Here is a 20,526-nt window from a genome sequence, read left to right as displayed (position 1 = left end):
CGTCGTGGCGTACACCAGTCGACAAGGAGGGACAAAAAGCAGGGCCTGCATGCGAGAAGTGTCAAGAATACTCCTTTGGGTAGAAAGAAATGCAAGAGCACTGTCCGCGAACTTCATTCCGGGAGTGGACAACTGGGAAGCGGACTTCCTGAGTCACCACGACCTCCACCCCGGGGGAGTGAAGACTACACCCTCAGCTGTTTCAACAGATCGTTGACAGGTGGGGATGCCCACATATCGACTTGATGGCCTCTCGCCTCAACAAGAAGCTTCGCTGCTATTGCTCACGAACCAGTAGATGCGCTGACATCGCCTTGGCCTTACCAGTTGGTCTATCTGTTTCCTCCAATTCCGCTGATCCCAAGGCTGCTCAAGCGAATCAGGCATCAAAGAGTGAGAGCAATCTCTTTTGGACATGTCCGTAGAGGACCCTTGACCTCTACCACTAAGAAGGGATCTTCTTCAACAAGGACTGTTCGTCTACCCAGACTTACGGCGGCTTCGTTTGACGGCATGGAAGTTGACCGGAACATCCTAGCTCACAAAGGGCTTTCTAAAAACGTCATTGCCACTATGGTGCAAGCCAGAAAACCTGTGACGTCAAAACACTATCATCATATCTGGCAGAGATCTGTCTCTTGGTGTGAGGAACGCACATATCCCTCTGCAGAATTCCACTTGGAAAGTTCCTACATTTCCTGCAGGCTGGAGTAGATAAAGGCTTATGTCTGGGATCCATTAAGGTCCAGATTTCAGCTCTTTCCATCTTCTTCCAGAAGAAGTTGTCTCTCTTGCCGGAAGTTCAGACCTTCTTGCAAGGGGTACTTCGCATACAACCTCCATTCGTGCCGCCTATAGCACCTTGGGATCTGGATGTAGTGTTACGCTTTCTAAGGTCCTCCTGGTTTGAACCTCTGATGACGGTAGAAGATAAGTACCTCATGTGGAAAATGGTGATGTTACTGGCCCTGGCTTCTGCTAGGTGCGTATCAGAATTGGGGGCATTGTCGTGCAAAAGTCCATACTTGGTCTTTTACGAGAACAGAGCGGAGCTCAGGACTAGACAGCAGTTCCTGCAGAAGGTGGTATCCGCGTTTCACTTGAATCAACTTATTGTGATTCCGTCCAGTTCTGACACTTCTGCTCCTCCAGAGGCATTGGATGCAGTGCGAGCCTTGAAGGTCTATGTCAAGAGCACGGCTCGGATCAGAAAGACTGATTCCTTGTTCGTGCTGTATGATGCGCGGAAAAAGGGTTGCCCTGCTTCAAAGCAGTCCATTGCTCGTTGGATTAGGCTTACTATCCAACAGGCCTATGCGTCGGCAGCCTTACCTGTTCCACGGTCTCTGAAGGCCCACTCTACCAGATTGGTGGGCTCTTCCTGGGTGGCTGCCCGTGGAGTCTCGGCCCTACAACTATGCCGAGCTGCTACCTGGTCGAGGAAGAACACCTTTGTGAAGTTCTACAAATTTGATACCCTGGCCAAAGAGAATACCCAGTTTGGGCAGGCGGTGCTGCAGATGTCTCCACACGTTCCCGCCCATTCTGGAAGCTTTGGGACATCCCCATCGTACTAATCTGTCCTCAATATCCCTTATGTATACTAGAGAAAATAGGATTTTAAATACCTACCGGTAAATCCTTTTCTCGTAGTCCATAAGGGATATTGGGTGCCCGCCTCTGTGCGGTGACTTTCTGTAGGTTCTCGGTTATGTGTTACCTGTTCAACTGTTGCTGTTATGTTGCTGGCCAGGTTATGTTATGGTGTGCTGGTGTGTAAATCTCACCACATTTATTATGTACCTTCTCTCAAGTATGTCATTCTCCTTCGGGCACTGTTTTAACTATAACTGACCTGTAGGAGGAGGCATAGAGGGGAGGAGCCAGCACACCCAGTTGAAGAAATGTAAAGTGCACTGGCTTCTTTGGACCCGTCTATATCACATCGTACTAATCTGTCCCCAATATAACTTATGGACTACGAGAAAAGGATTTACCCGTAGGTATTTAAAATCCTATTTTTTTCCTGAAACCTCCCACTATCTGGTCAGGAGCCACTTCTTCTGTATCAAGCATCACATTGCCACAGAGACTCCCACAAGTGTCTCCTCTGTATTAAAGAAATAATAACAAAACTAAGTAAAGGGTGAGGCAAAAAAACCTCCCAGATTTTAAAGTTTAACATAAAAAGGCATGGTCAATGGTATTCAGAATTTTAATACATAATGTAAAAGTGCTTGGAATACCGTTTATTTTCAATTGGTTTTAAATATGATATCGTCATTTCTTGGTGTATAGCAGCCTTCGGTTCATCAATGGTTCTTGGTCAGTGTTTGTAGGCCTCCGCTATCAGATGGTCCTTGTGACTGTGTAGGCCAGGGCTGGCCAAACTTGTCCTCGAGATCTACCAACAGTTCACATTTTCAAGACCACCTAGCTAGTGCACAGGTGTAGTCATTACTACCGGTAATTAAGATGTGCTGCATTCATTCCTGACAATTCTGCGGATCTCCAGGAGGCCTGGAAAACATGAACTGTTGGTAGCTCTCGAGGACCAGTTTGGCCAGCCCTGGTGTAGGCCTTTCATGAAGCTGATGAGGATTGTTTTCTGCCCAGTAAAAATTCTGCTTGTTAATGTAGCCAGGCAAATGAAAGTAAGCTCTGACAAGAAATTGCAGCAATAACACCGAAGGGGATGCAGTCAATTTACCGACAATCAAAATCCCAATGGTTGAAATTCCAACAGCAATTGACCAACGGTCAAAATCCCGACAAGGTCAAAATACCGACATGGACAAAATACCAACATGTAAAATACCGACAAGGTCAAAATACCGACATGAGTTTTTCATTGAAACCGACTTGTTCATACTTTACCATCCCAGTGGTCCTGGAGGGGGAACATAATAGTGTGCCAAGCCCAGCGAGGCACCGTGCCCGAAGCATGGCGAGTGGACGCGGTACACTTATATGGTGTCGACATACACAACAACAAAAATGAAAAATTAATGTCAGCATTTTGACCTTGTCGGCATTTTAAATGTCTGTATTTTGTCCATGTCGGGATTTTGACCTTGTCGGGATTTTGACTGTCGGTCAATTGATGTCGGGATTTCGACCGTCGGGATTTTGATTGTAGGTATTTCATATCGATCCCCGCCGAAGTGACCGGCCAAGTGATGCTAAACATCGGAAATTTACTTCAAATGTGTATCACAAATGAAGGCCACAATCTGGACAATATCCTATTCACAACCAAATGAAAATAAACTGTATTCCATGCACTTGTAGATTATGTACCAACAATTTGGGGGGGTATTTGGGTTTGGTTTTTTTTCGTGCACCTCTCCCTGTAAATACAATTGCTACCATATGAGTAATTAAGAAATGTTCAGAGTTATTAAATGCTGGCAGGCATGCATTGTAAATAAGATGTGGTGAGCTCATGGAGCAGCCTGCAGTTAGTTTGTGTGCGTTTGTACTTGGGTCTGTGAGGCCTTGTCACGTGTCTGGGCTTGGAGCAACCTAGATTGTGAAAAATAATATTCATTATGTTGAAATATGTTAAGTTAATATTTTACAGTGTGTGCGCACTGCAGCAAAATTACTTTGCTCTAACGTCCTAGTGGATGCTGGGGACTCCGTAAGGACCATGGGGAATAGACGGGCTCCGCAGGAGACATGGGCACTTTAAGAAAGAATTTAGGACATGGGCACTTTAAGAAAGAATTTAGATTCTGGTGTGCTCTGGCTCCTCCCTCTATGTCCCTCCTCCAGACCTCAGTTTGAATCTGTGCCCGGACGAGCTGGGTGCTGTTTAGTGAGCTCTCCTGAGCTTGCTGTAAGAAAGTATTTTGTTAGGTTTTTTATTTTCAGGGAGCTTTGCTGGCAACAGACTCCCTGCATCGTGAGACTGAGGGGAGAGAAGCAGCCCTACTCTCTGAAGCTAGGTCCTGCTTCTTAGGCTACTGGACACCATTAGCTCCAGAGGGATCGTACACAGGATCTCACCCTCGTCGTCCGATCCCAGAGCCGCGCCGCTGTCCCCCTCGCAGAGCCGGAAGACAGAAGCCGGGTGAGTATGAGAAGCAAAGAAGACTTCGTTCTTCACATGAGGTAGCGCATAGCACTGCAGCTGTTCGCCATTGCTCCATACACACCTCACATACTCCGGTCACTGTAAGGGTGCAGGGCACAGGGGGGGGCACCCTGGGCAGCATTTTGACCTCTGTTGGCAAAAGTAAACATATATACAGTTGGGAACTGTATATATGTATGAGCCCCGCCAAAAAGATATGTATTTTAGCGGGACAGAAGCCCGCCGTCGAGGGGGCGGGGCTTCTCCCTCAGCACTCACCAGCGCCATTTTTTGGCCACCGCTCCGCTGAGAAGAAACTCCGCAGGCTCTCCCCTGCAGATCACGGTAGAAAAAGGGTAAAAAGAGAGGGGGGCACATAATTGGGCGCTAAAAACACAAATACAGCAGCTACTGGGTTAATATTAAGTTACTGTGTTATTCCTGGGTTATATAGCGCTGGGGTGTGTGCTGGCATACTCTCTCTCTGTCTCACCAAAGGGCCTTGTGGGGGAACTGTATTCAAAAAGGGCATTCCCTGTGTGTGTGGTGTGTCGGTACGCTTGTGTCGACATGTCTGATGAGGAAGGCTATGTGGAAGCAGAGCGGGAGCAAATGAATGTGGTGTCTCTGCCGACGGCACCGACACCTGATTGGATGGATATGTGGAAGGTTTTAAATGATAATGTTAATTCCTTGCATAAAAGGTTAGACAAAGCTGAAACCTCAGGACAGTCAGGGTCCCAACCCATGCCTGATCCTATGTCGCAGAGACCGACAGGGTCTCAGAAGCGCCCACTATCCCAAATTATTGATACGGATACCGACATGGATTCTGACTCCAGTGTCGATTACGATGATGCAAAGTTACAGCCAAAATTGTCTAAATTCATCCGTTATATGATTATAGCTATTAAGGATGTGTTGCACATCACAGAGGAAACCCCAGTCCCTGACAAGAGGGTTCATATGTATGGGGAAAAGAAGCCGCAGGTAACTTTTCCCCCCTCACACGAGCTCAATGAGTTATGTGAAAAGGCTTGGGAATCTCCAGATAAAAAACTGCAGATTTCCAAGAAGATTCTTATGGCGTATCCTTTCCCGCCAACGGACAGGTTACGCTGGGAATCCTCCCCTAGGGTGGACAAAGCTTTGACACGCTTATCCAAGAAGGTTGCCCTGCTGTCACAGGATACGGCTACCCTCAAAGATGCTGCGGATCGCAAACAGGAGGTTACCCTGAAGTACATTTATACACATTCAGGTACCTTACTGAGGCCGGCAATCGCGTCGGCTTGGGTGTGTAGTGCTGTAGCAGCATGGACGGATACCTTATCTGAGGAACTGGATACCTTAGACAAGGATACTATATTAATGAGCAAGAAAAAAAGCAATTGTTTCCCCAGCACACTGAATGGATAACAGTAACCAGATATAAATCCCACATGATAATAGAATTCAGAGATCTTCGTTACACATATTTGCGCAAATGTGTGGTTAAGCCCCAAAGCCGCATTAAGGCCTCTCTGTATATTTGGGGTCCCTAGCGCTATATCTAGGTGCAGGGTGTGGCACCCCAAAACACCAGAATGAGCCAGAAAGCACAGCGTGACATACCAGTGTAAAAAACTATAGTGTTAATAAATTAGTATTTAGGAAGCCGAAGCTATAGAGGGGGTGATACAAACATGAAATGTAATTAAAATAGAGAAATAGTGTTAGAAAATTAATAAGTGAAAAGTGTTAATAGAATGTAAAGGTATGCCACACTAAAGCCATCCAGCTCAGCCAGTCCAGAGGCACCACACCTCACACCTCCATTACCCCAATCTGGGTCTAATATTAACCAGCAAGGAGTCACATGATAATGGCTCCTTTTCACTTATTAATTTTCTAACACTATTTCTCTATTTTAATTACATTTCATGTTTGTATCACCCCCTCTATAGCTTCGGCTTCCTAAATACTAATTTATTAACACTATAGTTTTTTACACTGGTATGTCACGCTGTGCTTTCTGGCTCATTCTGGTGTTTTGGGGTGCCACACCCTGCACCTAGATATAGCGCTAGGGACCCCAAATATACAGAGAGGCCTTGATGCGGCTTTGGGGCTTAACCACACATTTGCGCAAATATGTGTAACGAAGATCTCTGAATTCTATTATCATGTGGGATTTATATCTGGTTACTGTTATCCATTCAGTGTGCTGGGGAAACAATTGCTTTTTTTCTTGCTCAGAAATACCCCTTCCTTTCGAGCACCTGAATGATATCACTAAGCTAATTGAGCATTTACCAATCTATATGTATGTTGTGAGAGGCAGAGAGGTTTCTGCATTAGGAGGAGGTGCAGGCCCTGACATGCCACATGGAGCATTATGGGGTTGCTCCAAGGTAAGTAGCTCTTAGCTTAGACATATTTTAGTAAGGAGCCATTATCATGTGACTCCTTGCTGGTTAATATTAGACCCAGATTGGGGTAATGGAGGTGTGAGGTGTGGTGCCTCTGGACTGGCTGAGCTGGATGGCTTTAGTGTGGCATACCTTTACATTCTATTAACACTTTTCACTTATTAATTTTCTAACACTATTTCTCTATTTTAATTACATTTCATGTTTGTATCACCCCCTCTATAGCTTCGGCTTCCTAAATACTAATTTATTAACACTATAGTTTTTTACACTGGTATGTCACGCTGTGCTTTCTGGCTCATTCTGGTGTTTTGGGGTGCCACACCCTGCACCTAGATATAGCGCTAGGGACCCCAAATATACAGAGAGGCCTTGATGCGGCTTTGGGGCTTAACCACACATTTGCGCAAATATGTGTAACGAAGATCTCTGAATTCTATTATCATGTGGGATTTATATCTGGTTACCGTTATCCATTCAGTGTGCTGGGGAAACAATTGCTTTTTTTCTTGCTCAGAAATACCCCTTCCTTTCGAGCACCTGAATGATATCACTAAGCTAATTGAGCATTTACCAATCTATACTATATTAATGACCCTGGGGCATATTAAAGACGCTGTCCTTTATATGAGAGATGCTCAGAGAGACATTAGCCTACTAGGTTCTAGAATAAATGCTATGTCGATTTCTGCCAGAAGGGTCCTGTGGACTCGGCAATGGACAGGTGATGCCGACTCAAAAAGGCACATGGAGGTTTTACCTTACAAGGGTGAGGAATTGTTTGGGGAGGGTCTCTCGGACCTGGTCTCCACAGCTACGGCTGGGAAGTCAAATTTTTTGCCATATGTTTCCTCACAACCTAAGAAAGCACCATATTGCCAAATGCAGTCCTTTCGATCACAGAAAAACAAGAAAGTCCGAGGTGCGTCCTTTCTTGCCAGAGGCAGGGGCAGAGGAAAGAAGCAGCACAACACAGCTAGTTCCCAGGAACAGAAGTCCTCCCCGGCTTCCACTAAATCCACCGCATGACGCTGGGGCTCCACAGGCGGAGCTAGGCACGGTGGTGGCGCGTCTCCGAAATTTCAGCCACAAGTGGGTTCACCCACAGTTGGATCCCTGGGCAATAGATGTTGTGTCTCAGGGATACAAGCTGGAATTCGAAGAGATGCCCCCTCACCGATACCTCAAGTCGGCCCTGCCAGCTTCCCCCTTAGAGAGGGAAATAGTGTTAACTGCAATTCACAAATTGTATCTTCAACAGGTGGTGGTCAAGGTTCCCCTCCTTCAACAAGGAAAGGGTTATTATTCGACCATGTTTGTGGTACCGAAACCGGACGGTTCGGTCAGACCCATATTGAATTTAAAATCCCTGAACGTGTACCTAAAAAGGTTCCGGTTCAAGATGAAATCGCTGAGAGCGGTCATTGCAAGCCTGGAAGGAGGGGATTTTATGGTGTCTCTGGACATAAAGGATGCATACCTTCATGTCCCCATTTATCCACCTCATCAGGCGTACCTCAGATTTGGGGTACAGGATTGTCATTACCAATTTCAGACGTTGCCGTTTGGTCTCTCCACGGCTCCGAGAATATTTACCAAGGTAATGGCGGAAATGATGGTACTCCTGCGGAAGCAAGGGGGTCACAATTATCCCATACTTGGACGATCTCATAAAAGCGAGGTCAAGAGAGCAGTTGCTGATCAGCGTAGCACATTCTCTGGAAGTCTTACAGCAACACGGCTGGATTCTGAATATTCCAAAGTCGCAGTTGGTTCCTACGACTCGTCTGCCCTTCCTGGGCATGATTCTGGACACAGGCCAGAAAAGGGTTTATCTCCCGATAGAGAAGGTTCAGGAACTCATGACACTGGTCAGGGACCTATTAAAACCAAAACAGGTGTCAGTGCATCACTGCACTCGAGTCCTGGGAAAGATGCGGCATCGTACGAGGCCATTCCCTTCGGCAGGTTCCATGCGAGGACCTTTCAATGGGACTTACTGGACAAATGGTCCGGATCACATCTTCAGATGCATCGGTTAATCACCCTATCCCCCAGGGCCAGGGTGTCTCTCCTGTGGTGGCTGCAGAGTGCTCACCTTCTCGAGGGCCGCAGATTTGGCATTAAGGACTGGGTCCTGGTGACCATGGATGCAAGCCTCCAAGGGTGGGGAGCAGTCACACAGGGAAGAAATTTCCAAGGTCTGTGGTCAAGTCAGGAGACTTGCCTTCACATCAACATCCTGGAACTAAGGGCCATTTACAACGCCCTACGTCAAGCAGAGGCCCTGCTTCGCGGCCAACCTGTTCTGATTCAGTCAGACAACATCACCGCTGTGGCTCATGTAAACCGGCAAGGCGGCACAAGGAGCAGGGTGACTATGGCGGAAGCCACCAGAATTCTTCGCTGGGTGGAGAATCATGTAAGCGCACTGTCAGCAGTGTTCATCCCGGGGGTAGACAACTGGGAAGCAGACTTCCTCAGCAGGCACGACCTCCACCCGGGGGAGTGGGGACTTCATCAAGAAGTCTTCGCACAGCTTGCAAGTCGGTGCGAACTGCCACAGGTGGACATGATGGCATCCCGCCTCAACAAGAAACTACAGAGGTATTGCGCCAGGTCAAGAGACCCTCAGGCGATAGCTGTAGACGCCCTGTTGACACCGTGGGTGTTCCAATCTGTCTATGTATTTCCTCCTCTTCCTCTCATACCCAAGGTGTTGAGAATCATAAGAAAAAGAGGAGTGAGAACAATACTCATTGTTCCGGATTGGCCAAGAAGGACTTGGTATCCAGATCTGCAAGAAATGCTCACAGAAGATCCGTGGCCTCTTCCTCTAAGACAGGACTTGTTGCAACAAGGGCCCTGTCTGTTCCAAGACTTACCGTGGCTGCGTTTGACGACATGGCGGTTGAACGCCGGATCCTAGCGGAAAAAGGCATTCCAGATGAGGTCATTCCTACGCTGATTAAGGCTAGGAAGGACGTGACAGCTCAACATTATCACCGTATATGGCGAAAATATGTTGCTTGGTGTGAGGCCAGGAATGCCCCTACGGAGGAATTCCAGCTGGGCCGTTTTCTTCACTTCCTACGGTCAGGAGTGACTTTGGGCCTAAAATTGGGTTCCATTAAGGTCCAGATTTCGGCCCTATCCATTTTCTTTCAAAAAGAGCTGGCTTCTCTACCTGAAGTTCAGACGTTTGTAAAGGGAGTGCTGCGTATTCAGCCCCCTTTTGTGCCCCCGGTGGCACCTTGGGATCTTAACGTGGTGTTGAGTTTCCTAAAATCCCACTGGTTTGAACCACTCAAAACGGTGGAATTGAAATATCTCACGTGGAAGGTGGTCATGCTACTAGCATTGGCTTCGGCTAGGCGTTTGTCAGAATTAGCGGCCTTGTCACATAAAAGCCCCTATCTGGTTTTCCATGCGGATAGAGCAGAATTGCGGACCCGTCCACAATTTCTGACAAAAGTGGTTTCATCCTTTCATATAAACCAACCTATTGTGGTTCCTGTGGCTACTACTGACTTGGAGGATTCCGAGTTACTTGATGTGGTCAGGGCTTTGAAGGTTTATGTAGCCAGAACGGCTAGGGTCAGGAAAACAGAATCTTTGTTTATCCTGTATGCTTCCAACAAGCTTGGTGCTCCTGCTTCAAAGCAAACTATTGCTCGCTGGATCTGTAATACGATTCAGCAGGCTCATTCTGCGGCTAGATTGCCGCTGCCAAAATCAGTTAAGGCCCATTCCACTAGGAAGGTGGGCTCTTCTTGGGCAGCTGCCCGAGGGGTCTCGGCATTACAGTTGTGCCGAGCGGCTACTTGGTCAGGTTCAAACACTTTTGCAAAGTTCTACAAGTTTGATACCCTGGCTGAGGAGGACCTTGTGTTTGCTCATTCGGTGCTGCAGAGTCATCCGCACTCTCCCGCCCGTTTGGGAGCTTTGGTATAATCCCCATGGTCCTTACGGAGTCCCCAGCATCCACTAGGACGTTAGAGAAAATAAGATTTTACTTACCGGTAAATCTATTTCTCGTAGTCCGTAGTGGATGCTGGGCGCCCGTCCCAAGTGCGGACTTCTTCTGCAATACTTGTATTAAGGGCTATGGTATTGTTGCATCAGGGTTGAACTGATGCTCTGTTGTAGTTCATACTGTTGACTGGGTAAGTTTATCACAAGTTTTACGGTGTGATTGGTGTGGCTGGTATGAGTCTTGCCCTGGATTTCCAAAATCCTTTCCTTGTACTGTCAGCTCTTCCGGGCACAGTTTCTCTAACTGAGGTCTGGAGGAGGGACATAGAGGGAGGAGCCAGAGCACACCAGAATCTAAATTCTTTCTTAAAGTGCCCATGTCTCCTGCGGAGCCCGTCTATTCCCCATGGTCCTTACGGAGTCCCCAGCATCCACTACGGACTACGAGAAATAGATTTACCGGTAAGTAAAATCTTATTTTAAGTAAAAGATAATTGCATGACTGTGCTATAAATTCACATCACATCCATCATATGACTGACTTTATTTGACTCCTAAATGTAAGTGAGCGTATGCCCAACATATACTAAGCTATCCATGTTCTATAGAATATTGGCCCTCAATCCGAGTTGTTCGCTCGCTAGCTGATTTTAGCAGCTTTGCACACGCTAGGCCGCCGCCCTCTGGGAGTGTATCTTAGCATATCAGAATTGCGAACGAAAGATTAGCAGAATTGCGAATAAATAATTCTTAGCAGCTTGAGTAGCTCGAGACTTACTCCTACACTGCGATCAGCTCAGCCCGTTTCGTTCCTGGTTTGACGTCACAAACACGCCCTGCGTTCGGCCAGCCACTCCCTCGTTTTTCCCTGACGCCTGCGTTTTTTAGCCAACGCCGGGAAAACGCTGAGTTACCACCCAGAAACGCCCCTTTCCTGTCACTCATTTACCAAACACCAGTGCGACTGAAAAGCGCCGCAGACGCTACAGCAAAACAGCTAAGTTTTTAGTAAAATAACTAAACGCATGCGCTCTGCGTACCTTGCGCATGCGCAGTTAGCGACTAATCGCAGTATAGCGAAAATCTGCAATGAGCGAACAACTGGAATGACCCCCCCCCATAGAGATAATTGAAGCCATTAGTAGCCTAGAAACTGGGTTTCTTCAAGTCACCAGAACTTGAGCACAACCGTGTTTGAGACTGACACGTTACCCAGGCAGAGGGGTCAGGGTCTACGTACTAAGCCTTGGAGGTTGATAAAGTGGTCGGAGATATAGTACCAGCCAATCAGCTCCTAACTGCCATGTTACAGGCTGGTTTTGAAAAAGGACAGTTAGGAGCTGGTTGGTTGGTACTTTATCCCCTTCCACTTTCTCTCTTCAAGGCTTAGTACAGTGGTTCTCAAACTCGGTCCTCAGGAGCCCACACAGTGCATGTTTTGCATGTCTCCTCACAGAATCGCAAGTGAAATAATTAGCTCCACCTGCGGACCTTTTAAAATGTGTCTGTGAGTAATTAATACACCTGTGCACCTGCTGGGTTACCTGCAAAACATGCACTGTGTGGGGTCCTGAGGACCGAGTTTGAGAACCACTGGCATAGTACATAGACCCTCTAAGATTTTACTGTAACCAGTCCAACCCCTAGGAAAATAGCTGGTGGAATTATGTTACTCTAGATGGGTCCATGTTTATCTTGACCTTTAATAGGATTAACTGAGATTGAGCAATTGGACTTAATCCCCTGCTGTAATGACTTAATCCCCTGCTGTATTGTTCTCTGTATTGTATTGCATCTGAGAACAATAGATGAAGGGTATATGTTAATAAACCATGTTGTGCCTAGGCGCAGCAAACTAGCCAAGATAACCGTGGACCCATCTGTATATTAGGTTGTTTGTTTTACAAAAGTTATTGTTAGAATTGTAATTTGGTGAGCTTCATGATTTGTGTCTTACTTACTGTGTACATTTCTTACAGGTTTGACCAGGCAATGGGATCAGAGCTGCTTCTTAACTGTATCTTACTGCTGTGCCGTGGTACGGTAATGCCTATGGACCTGGTATCTGTGACGACTTGCTCTGGAGCCCGTTCTTTCTCTTTCCTGAGCATTGCTTGGGGCTTCATCTCTGATGTAGACATAGAAAGTGAGAAATACAGACACATGGGTTCTGCTCGTTTCACTGTAGGGACCATGGTGAGGGTGGCTTCACTGCGCACTTACAGAGGCCGTCTTTCTTATCTCCCAGCTCTGGATGCTCACCGTCCTATCTGCAGGAGCATAACATTATCTCCTAATGGGTGCCTTGTACCATTACAGCGCACACAGCTACACCGTACCATTTCAGATATCGGCCTCTGTGAGGAGCGCAATGTTATATATAAACGGAGCTCTGCAACCTTTGATACCGAGTTGCCAAGCTTTGAGACTTCACCTTCTCCAGGCTCACCAACAGCATTGCACACCTCCAGGTTCACTTTTGACATGGTGTCTGATGACCAATCTCCAGAAGATCATGTGTTGTCAAATGATATAGAATCTCCAGCACATAATCTAGTAAATGGACCAAAAGATGATCTCCTGCCTCCCCTCGGGCAACCTGTGCCGAAGTCCTGGGTAACTGTGGAAGATGATTTTGTACTAGTATTGGGCATTTATCAAACTCACCTTGGAGCTGACATGTTTACAGCACCCTTTTCCCGCTTTGATGATGGTTTGATCCATCTACTCTTTGTTAAAGCCGGAATCTCCCGGACCGCCCTTGTGCGCCTATTTTTGGCAATGGAAAAGGGGTCGCACGTTGGAATGGAGTGCCCATACTTGGTACATGTTCCTGTTCAAGCATTCCGCCTAGAGCCCCTTACACGGAAGGGTATACTGACTGTGGATGGGGAACAGGTAGAATATGGCCCAATTCAGGCTCAAATACACAATCGATTTGGTAATCTCATCACTGGGTCTGGTAGAATTCGTATGAGCTCTACCTAGGGTTCGCTTACTGCCACACAGTCTTTTTGCATTGCATTGTCGCCCCCCTCCCCCAAGTTTCATCAATGCTTTAATAGATTTAAAATAGAACAGCTAGTCCTGGTTTAGAAAATTTAGTAAATCTTATCATAATTGGAATTGTGGCATGTGCCTATTTATGTTCTTGGTGCCAGTCACCAATCAGAGCATGTTTTTAATGGGTTCCTTATATATCGATTTTTATACTATTATCTGCAAGAAAAATCTTAAGCCAAGCTTTTATTTAAAAAATGCAGTTAAGTAGAACTGCTGTGGATCTCAGAAAGTCTTACTAGTACTTTTATATCAAGCTTACTGTAGATATGAATGTCTTCATTTTCAATTATATTTTGAGCTGAATCATGGTAAATTTAAATTTAAGAACAGGAATGAGTACACCTGTTATAACGTTTGTTCCAAAGTGATAGGGCGTCTGTGTGCCCGTAGCACAGGACATTTAAATTCCATCCCCAAAAAAACCACAAACATTTATTTATAGTAGTGCTTATTTTGCACGTAGGCACAACACTAAACTTGAAGGAGCGGCACCCATATTTTCCTAAAGTTGTGTCTAATAATACATTTTTGAATGAAGAATTTTTAGCAAAGAAAACAATTTATATTTATGTGGCAATAAACACTCATTGATCGATGAGTTTACAAAAAACTATACGGGTATGTGAACCCTGACGTATAAAGAAAGATAGGACATGTTCACCACTTGTGCAGTTACTGGTTGAGCACTGCTAAACAATGTCAGGAGGAGTAGAGTGCTCGGAGAACTCTAAGGGAAGGTGGTAGTGGGTAGGTATTATTTTCCAATGCATTTTAAGCTTGCTCCTCCAAGTTCTGAAACATGAACCTTCTCTAGAAAACCATTTCCAAGAAATGTGGATATTAATTCCCATACCGATACAGTTTTTTACAGTAGAAATTAACCAATGCATATGTAACCAGATTATTTGCCTTGCTGTTTCACATAATTTAATTTCACCATTCTTTTTTCCTCTGGCCCTTTAAAGCTATGCATTCGTTACGCAAAGCCAAGGTTGATGTGAATGTATACATTCAGTCAGTTATTAAGTGATTATTACATTCCAGGAAAACATTTGCTATTAAACCCAACATGCTGATGGAAGCCTTGCCTTCAGTGTACAGCCTATAATTGGACAAATCTTCATGTGCGATGGCCAGGGTCTTATACTAATAGTTTATTTTCCAAATAGCCAGTGATGCTAGTATAAAATTTCTTAACAGCTGCTATTTAAGGCTTTTTGCTATTTAGAAGGGGCAGGTAGTCATTGCTTGTTTGTGCATGCTTAAAGGCTGGTTTCCACTTTTTGTATTGGAAAAGTCTGGCATGTAAACTCCTTGCTATTCCTTACCTGAATAATGGGAAAGACCCATTCCTGTGGGCTGTTCAAGCCATACTTATGGATCCTTGCCACATGATGAGACCGTTGCCCCACCTCCACCACTTCAGGCAGATTAGGCTGTTGTCACCATAACCTCAAACACAAACCTACGCTAATTAGAATAGGTGTAATGGCCAATATCAGGCTAGGCTTGGTGTCTACTCACTTAGCAGGCCCTCCATTACAGGGCCCAGTATAATCATGGGCCCTAAAGCGCCAGAAGGGACTTCTCTAATTCAAGTAATGGGCCCTTAGAGGTTTGGGAGATAACATACAACATACAATTGTAATTGGTCTTTAAACAGTGTCTTACTTTGTGTACATTGATATATGCTATTTGTATCATGAATTCTGAATCTTGAATTCTCTTGAGTAGCATAATTTTATATTTATTGGAATGGATTGCCACAACAATGTACCTAGTGAGCTGATGTCCTTTCACAAGGGTGTATAATATACTGTCTTGTGTGTTTAAACATATAAACAACTGATGTTCCTCTGTTTGCCGCACAAGGGAGTGCCTAGAACATAACGTGCCAAGAGTGTTTAATACCTTATCTCAGGTTCTAAGTCTGGCTATGAGATTGTGCAGTGCTCTCTTATGGGTTTGGCGCTCGCCACCACTTCTCTCTGTATCTGCCTCCTGAGTCTAGTTAATAACACACTATGTTCTAGGCACTATCCCAGGCAAGCAGTGGGAAAATGAATAACAATGCTTTGGAAAACATCCTTCTGTCAGTTAAGGATATAAATACAAGTGGTTGGAGTTTCTTATTATGGCTGCTTATACAGACCCTGATATTAACAGATCGTTGCTTTATATTGAGAGTTGTGTGGATTCTGCCTGACCCATCAAGTCTTCAGCTCCCTTGTTTGTGTGTTCATGTGAAGATACGCCTGGCATTTTGCACTAGTGTACAGAACTGAAATGACCACAATCTCAGGATGCATTGGATCGGTTTTGTAATAAGAAATTGACGTTTGTCCTAATTTTTGTATGTACTATAATTTCTTAAGATGATTCTGCTAGTTTATTAATGCATACTTGCCAGAACAATATTTGTAGCTAAATTAATGCTTGAGATATGGATAATAGTTTAAGCAACATTTTTGCTTTTTTGTCAAGTTTTCATCTCTTAGCAAATGAAATAGGATTAATATACTTCCTAAATTCTCCGCAACATCAGATGGGTCTTGCCCATGCTGTGTCTGTAGCTGATATGTCACCATACTGCCATCTGCGGTGGGACGTGTTTGTAAAGGGGCAATCACTTACAAGGCAAAACCATGCCTTGTAAGTGATTGCCTCTTTAAAAAAAAAAAAGTCTGTTAGGCCGCCATCTTGTACGGCATTACATCCCGCCCCCTGTGTTAAGGCACTGTAAATTTTAAATATTGACACGGGGAAACCATTAGGGATCCTTGTCTTCCAGAACATCTCTTAAGCTAGGTACACCCCATGCGATTATTATTATAATTTTTATTTTTTCATTTGAGGTTTTGTTTTTTTTTTCAGTAGAACCTACAATTTTCTAGATTTTTCGGCCAGTGGAAGGGGCCGATACCAGCAGCAAAAGCTAAGCATATTTTTTTAATATAATTATATATATATATATATATATATATATATATATTATTATTTTTTATTATTATTTATTTTATCTTTTTAAGCTACTGGTTTTCTACCATACCACACTGAGGCGTAGATGTAAGAAGGATCGTTATGGGGGAGAAGCAATCTCAGCCATCATTATATGATACCGCTTCTCCCCCATGTATGGAGGAGGAGATTTAGATCAGCGCTACTATCTACAGGATAGCACACCGATATGTGGGGGCAATGTGTGAACTGTCGGTAATGCAGGAAAATTTCCGGCGGCTGCAGGTGTCATTGCCCATACACCGTAGCAGGGATAGCGCTGTCCCTGGCTGTGGAGGCTGCCGTCTCCAGGCTGCGTGGAGATCTCGCGAGAGTAGCAAGATTTTGTGCATGCATTTATGAGCCTGCGGGGAGGAGAGAAACAGCTCATCAGCACTATACGATGGTCTGGCAATGATCGCCGGAGGGGATGGGGGAGGGGAGTGGCATCTGAGATGTTAATACATCTCGTCACTGCCTCTTCCTGTTTCACCTCTGTAAAGAGAAACAGGAAGCTTTATACCCGTACGATATGTGCGGGTATAATACAGCAACACCTGAATTTTGCATACGTGTCCATCCACAAGGAGGATAAGGTAATCAGGATAAACCGTAGGAAATATGAGCAGATTATTGAGACTGCCCACACACTGCACAATATCGGGACCTTTTGGCTTATATCTTCTGGCAAGTCTGAGCAATCAGACAATTGAAGCCAAGCAAAACACTCATGCCTACACAATAAAATAGACTTGTCAGATCTGCCCAATGATTGGATAGTGTGTACCTACATTTACAGTATAATTCTACTCAAAGTAAACCTTTCATTTTAAGGTTGATTCAGGTGAGGTCACGCAGTGTATGTAACTGAACAGGAATTATTTCCTATTGCTCCGGATGGCATTATTCCCTCACTGCTGCTGCTGCCATTGCTTTTGATATTACATTTACTTGAATCTACCCTCTTTTTTCTTTTTTTTTTTATCAACTACTGAGCTACTTGTGTAACTTTGCACATGCATTTCTACTCGGTGCCTATAACATGACCTAGGTAAAGGGTGTTCTTGCGGATTTAAATTCCTGTAATTTAATTAGAAATTTCAGCCTTGGCTTCATTACCGTGGGCCTAATTCAGACCTCATTGCTGTTGTGCGAAATCGCACTGCGGCCAATTATCAAACAACCGCGCATGCCTACGGATTGTAATGCGCAGGTGCGAGGCGTTCTGCAAAAAATCCTGTGTCCTTTTTGATCGCTAGGCGAATGCAGGCTCATTGACAGGAAGCGGGTGTTTAGGGGTGGTAACTGGACATTTTCTGGAAGTGCCTGGAAAATTGCAGGCGTTTTCAGGGAGGGTGTGTGACGTCAGCTCCGGCCTGATCAGCTTGTTTCTTTCGCACTGTAGGAGTCCTGGGCTACGCACAGACTAGAAAAATCATTTGATAGTGAGTTGCAAACGGATTTGCATCTGACCTGCGTTTGCAAAGCTTTTCGTGCGGTGTACGCAGACTTGCACGGGGCAGTATTTCACTGGGCGGTGACTATTTGCAGAGGTGCGATCAGGTCTGAATTAGGCCCTTAGTTCTTATGAGCTTTATGCTTTTACTTCCCTGTCTTCCTAAGAACCAAGTAGTGTAGCTGACAAAATCCAGTGTCTGGATTGATTTGTGGCCGCAACCCATACAAGTGCAAATAAGGACCACTGTAACTTGAATGCATCATAGTCGAAACATCACATTTGATGTATATGATGTGATGCTTTAATAAAACGTTTTTTACAAAGAAAAGCTTTCAAGCATTTACATATATTTTCAAAATCATTCTAATTAATAATGACTCAAATTTATACATGTTCTATTAATTTACTGTTGTCATTGTGTTTGTCCAACCCTTGTCCTGTTTTGTATTAATGTGTAATTTCCATACTCTGGCTGTGGTCTGTGCTTAACACTGCACTCTAAGATAGCCATAAAGGTTATTTATGATTGCACTTTTTAAATTGTTGTAGAGTGTGGCTTGGTCAATGGGAAGTCCCATCTAAGGGGGTAATTCAGAGTTGATTGCAGCAGCAAATTTGTTAGCCGTTGGGCAAAACCATGTACACTGCAGGGGGTGCAGGTATAACATGTGCAGAGAGCAGTAGCGGATCTTGCCACGGGCAAGCAGGACTTTTGCCCGGGGCGCCGCCTTCCGGAGGGCGCCGCACCATGGCAAGATCCGCTGCTGCTGTGGTGCTGCCCGCTGTCCTGGGAAGGGAAACTAGACGCTACGCGTCTAGTTTCCCTTCTTGGGCTGCCCGCTGTGAAGGGAAACTAGATGCTACGCGTCTAGTTTTCCTTCCTGGAGAGGACCTTAACTGTAATGATGTGCGGTGCGCGTTGACATCATCGCGCACCGCACAGCAAAGGTCCTCTCCACGAAGGGAACTAGATGCTTAGCGTCTAGTTTTCCTTCGTGGAGTGGACCTTTGCTGTGCGGTGCGCGATGACGTCATCGCGCACCGCACATCCTACTTCAGTACAGGGGGCGTAACTGACCACGCCCCCTGTATGAAGCCACGCCCCATAATGCCGCCCGGGGCGCAAGAAGCCCCGGAACCGGCCCTGGCAGAGAGAGTTAGATTTGGGTGGGGTGTGTTCAAACTGAAATCTAAATTGCAGTGTAAAAATAAAGCAGTCAGTATTTACCCTGCACAGAAACAAAATAACCCACCCAAATCTAACTCTCTCTGCAAATGTTATATCTGCCCCAACTGCAGTGCACTTGTTATATCTGCCTCCCCTGTAGTGCACATGGTTTTGCCCATCTGCTAACAAAATTGCTGCTACGATCAGGTCTGAATTAGGCCCTAAATCCTTAATCTCCCTGATATTGCAGAGACTGCTGCTATTTCTTGGCCTTCGCTGACACCTTCCCTCCACAGTTCCACATAGCCTCAATTTACACACTGGACTGTAAGACGACCTATGGTGATGTCTGCAGCATACATTTTTGTATTAAGACCCAGCGGAGATGTATCAGGCCTTGGAGAGAGAGTGGAGAAAATAAATATATAGGAAGCGCTGACAAACTATAGTTAAAAATATTTTTTTATTTCATATAAAAATTAATAGCTACTTGGTAACCTTTATAGCTGTTTCTTTTTCCCAAAGACAAACTATCCGTCTTTATATGAAAATAACACACCACAATATGCATACAATACTTAACACATTTGTATTAGTCTGGATGGAACGTTACTCTTGTTACAAATTTTAACTATATTAGTTTTTTCACAAGAAAGAGATAAATTGTATCCGGTTGATAGACAGTGTCTAGTTAGACAGTCAAAAGATAGACACCATATGTTAGACAGACATTAGGTCGACAGGGTCAAAAGGTCGACATGAAAATGGTCGACAAAAAATAGACAAACTTTTTTTAAATTTAACATGTTTTTGGACTATTTCATACCTTCTCTATCCATGTCGGCATAGAGTTGGTTATAAACCTTGTGGCAAGCCACCGAGCCCGAAGCATGGCGAGCGTATGCCTTTCTACAATTGGGGGTCCCAGATGACAAAACTATCCACACAAACCACACAAATGCAAAAATCATGGTGTTGACCTTCAGATCGTATGTGCAGTGTTATTCATTAGTGAGTTGGTATCCAAATAATGCCAGTTGTTAATAGCTATTCCGTTTTAGAAGTAGCATAACATAGCTCCATATCAAGCAGTAGTGTTCATGCAAAGCCTGAAACAGTTTTAGCAGAATTTTCTTGCAAAGTACTGTTATTTAAACATGTCCATGTTAGTTGCATGCAATAGTTTACCACATCCTCTCTCTGGGTAAGGTTTTACCCTTTACTCTCGGCTCTGGTGCGCCAACCTTTTAATAAGCCATATCCGGAGGTAGGTATTCTTTCCCAATTGTGGAGTATAGCTTTCAGTCGTGTATCCCAGCTGGAGGTTTTACAGGTAGCTTTCGAATTGAGACGCGTTTCCCCGCCTGGGTAATTA

At 44.9% G+C, this 20,526-nt stretch overlaps 1 protein-coding gene across 3 annotated transcripts in view; it reads left to right on the top strand.

Moving 5' to 3' along the window:
• The window catches only part of SPHK2 (sphingosine kinase 2), an 80,477-nt gene extending 61,589 nt beyond the window's left edge, over positions 1-18,888 (top strand). For all 3 annotated transcript variants that reach the window (XM_063942744.1, XM_063942742.1, XM_063942743.1), the window contains exon 6: positions 12,444-18,888. In XM_063942744.1, coding sequence (XP_063798814.1) covers positions 12,444-13,452 — 1,009 coding nt within the window. In that variant the 3' untranslated portion in view covers positions 13,453-18,888. The remainder of the gene's footprint in view (positions 1-12,443) is intronic.
• The last annotated feature ends 1,638 nt before the right edge of the window (positions 18,889-20,526 follow it).

Source organism: Pseudophryne corroboree, chromosome 10 (genome assembly GCF_028390025.1).
Source record: "Pseudophryne corroboree isolate aPseCor3 chromosome 10, aPseCor3.hap2, whole genome shotgun sequence".
NCBI classification, from domain to species: Eukaryota; Metazoa; Chordata; class Amphibia; order Anura; family Myobatrachidae; genus Pseudophryne; species Pseudophryne corroboree.
This window is presented reverse-complemented; position numbering and strand designations above follow the sequence as displayed.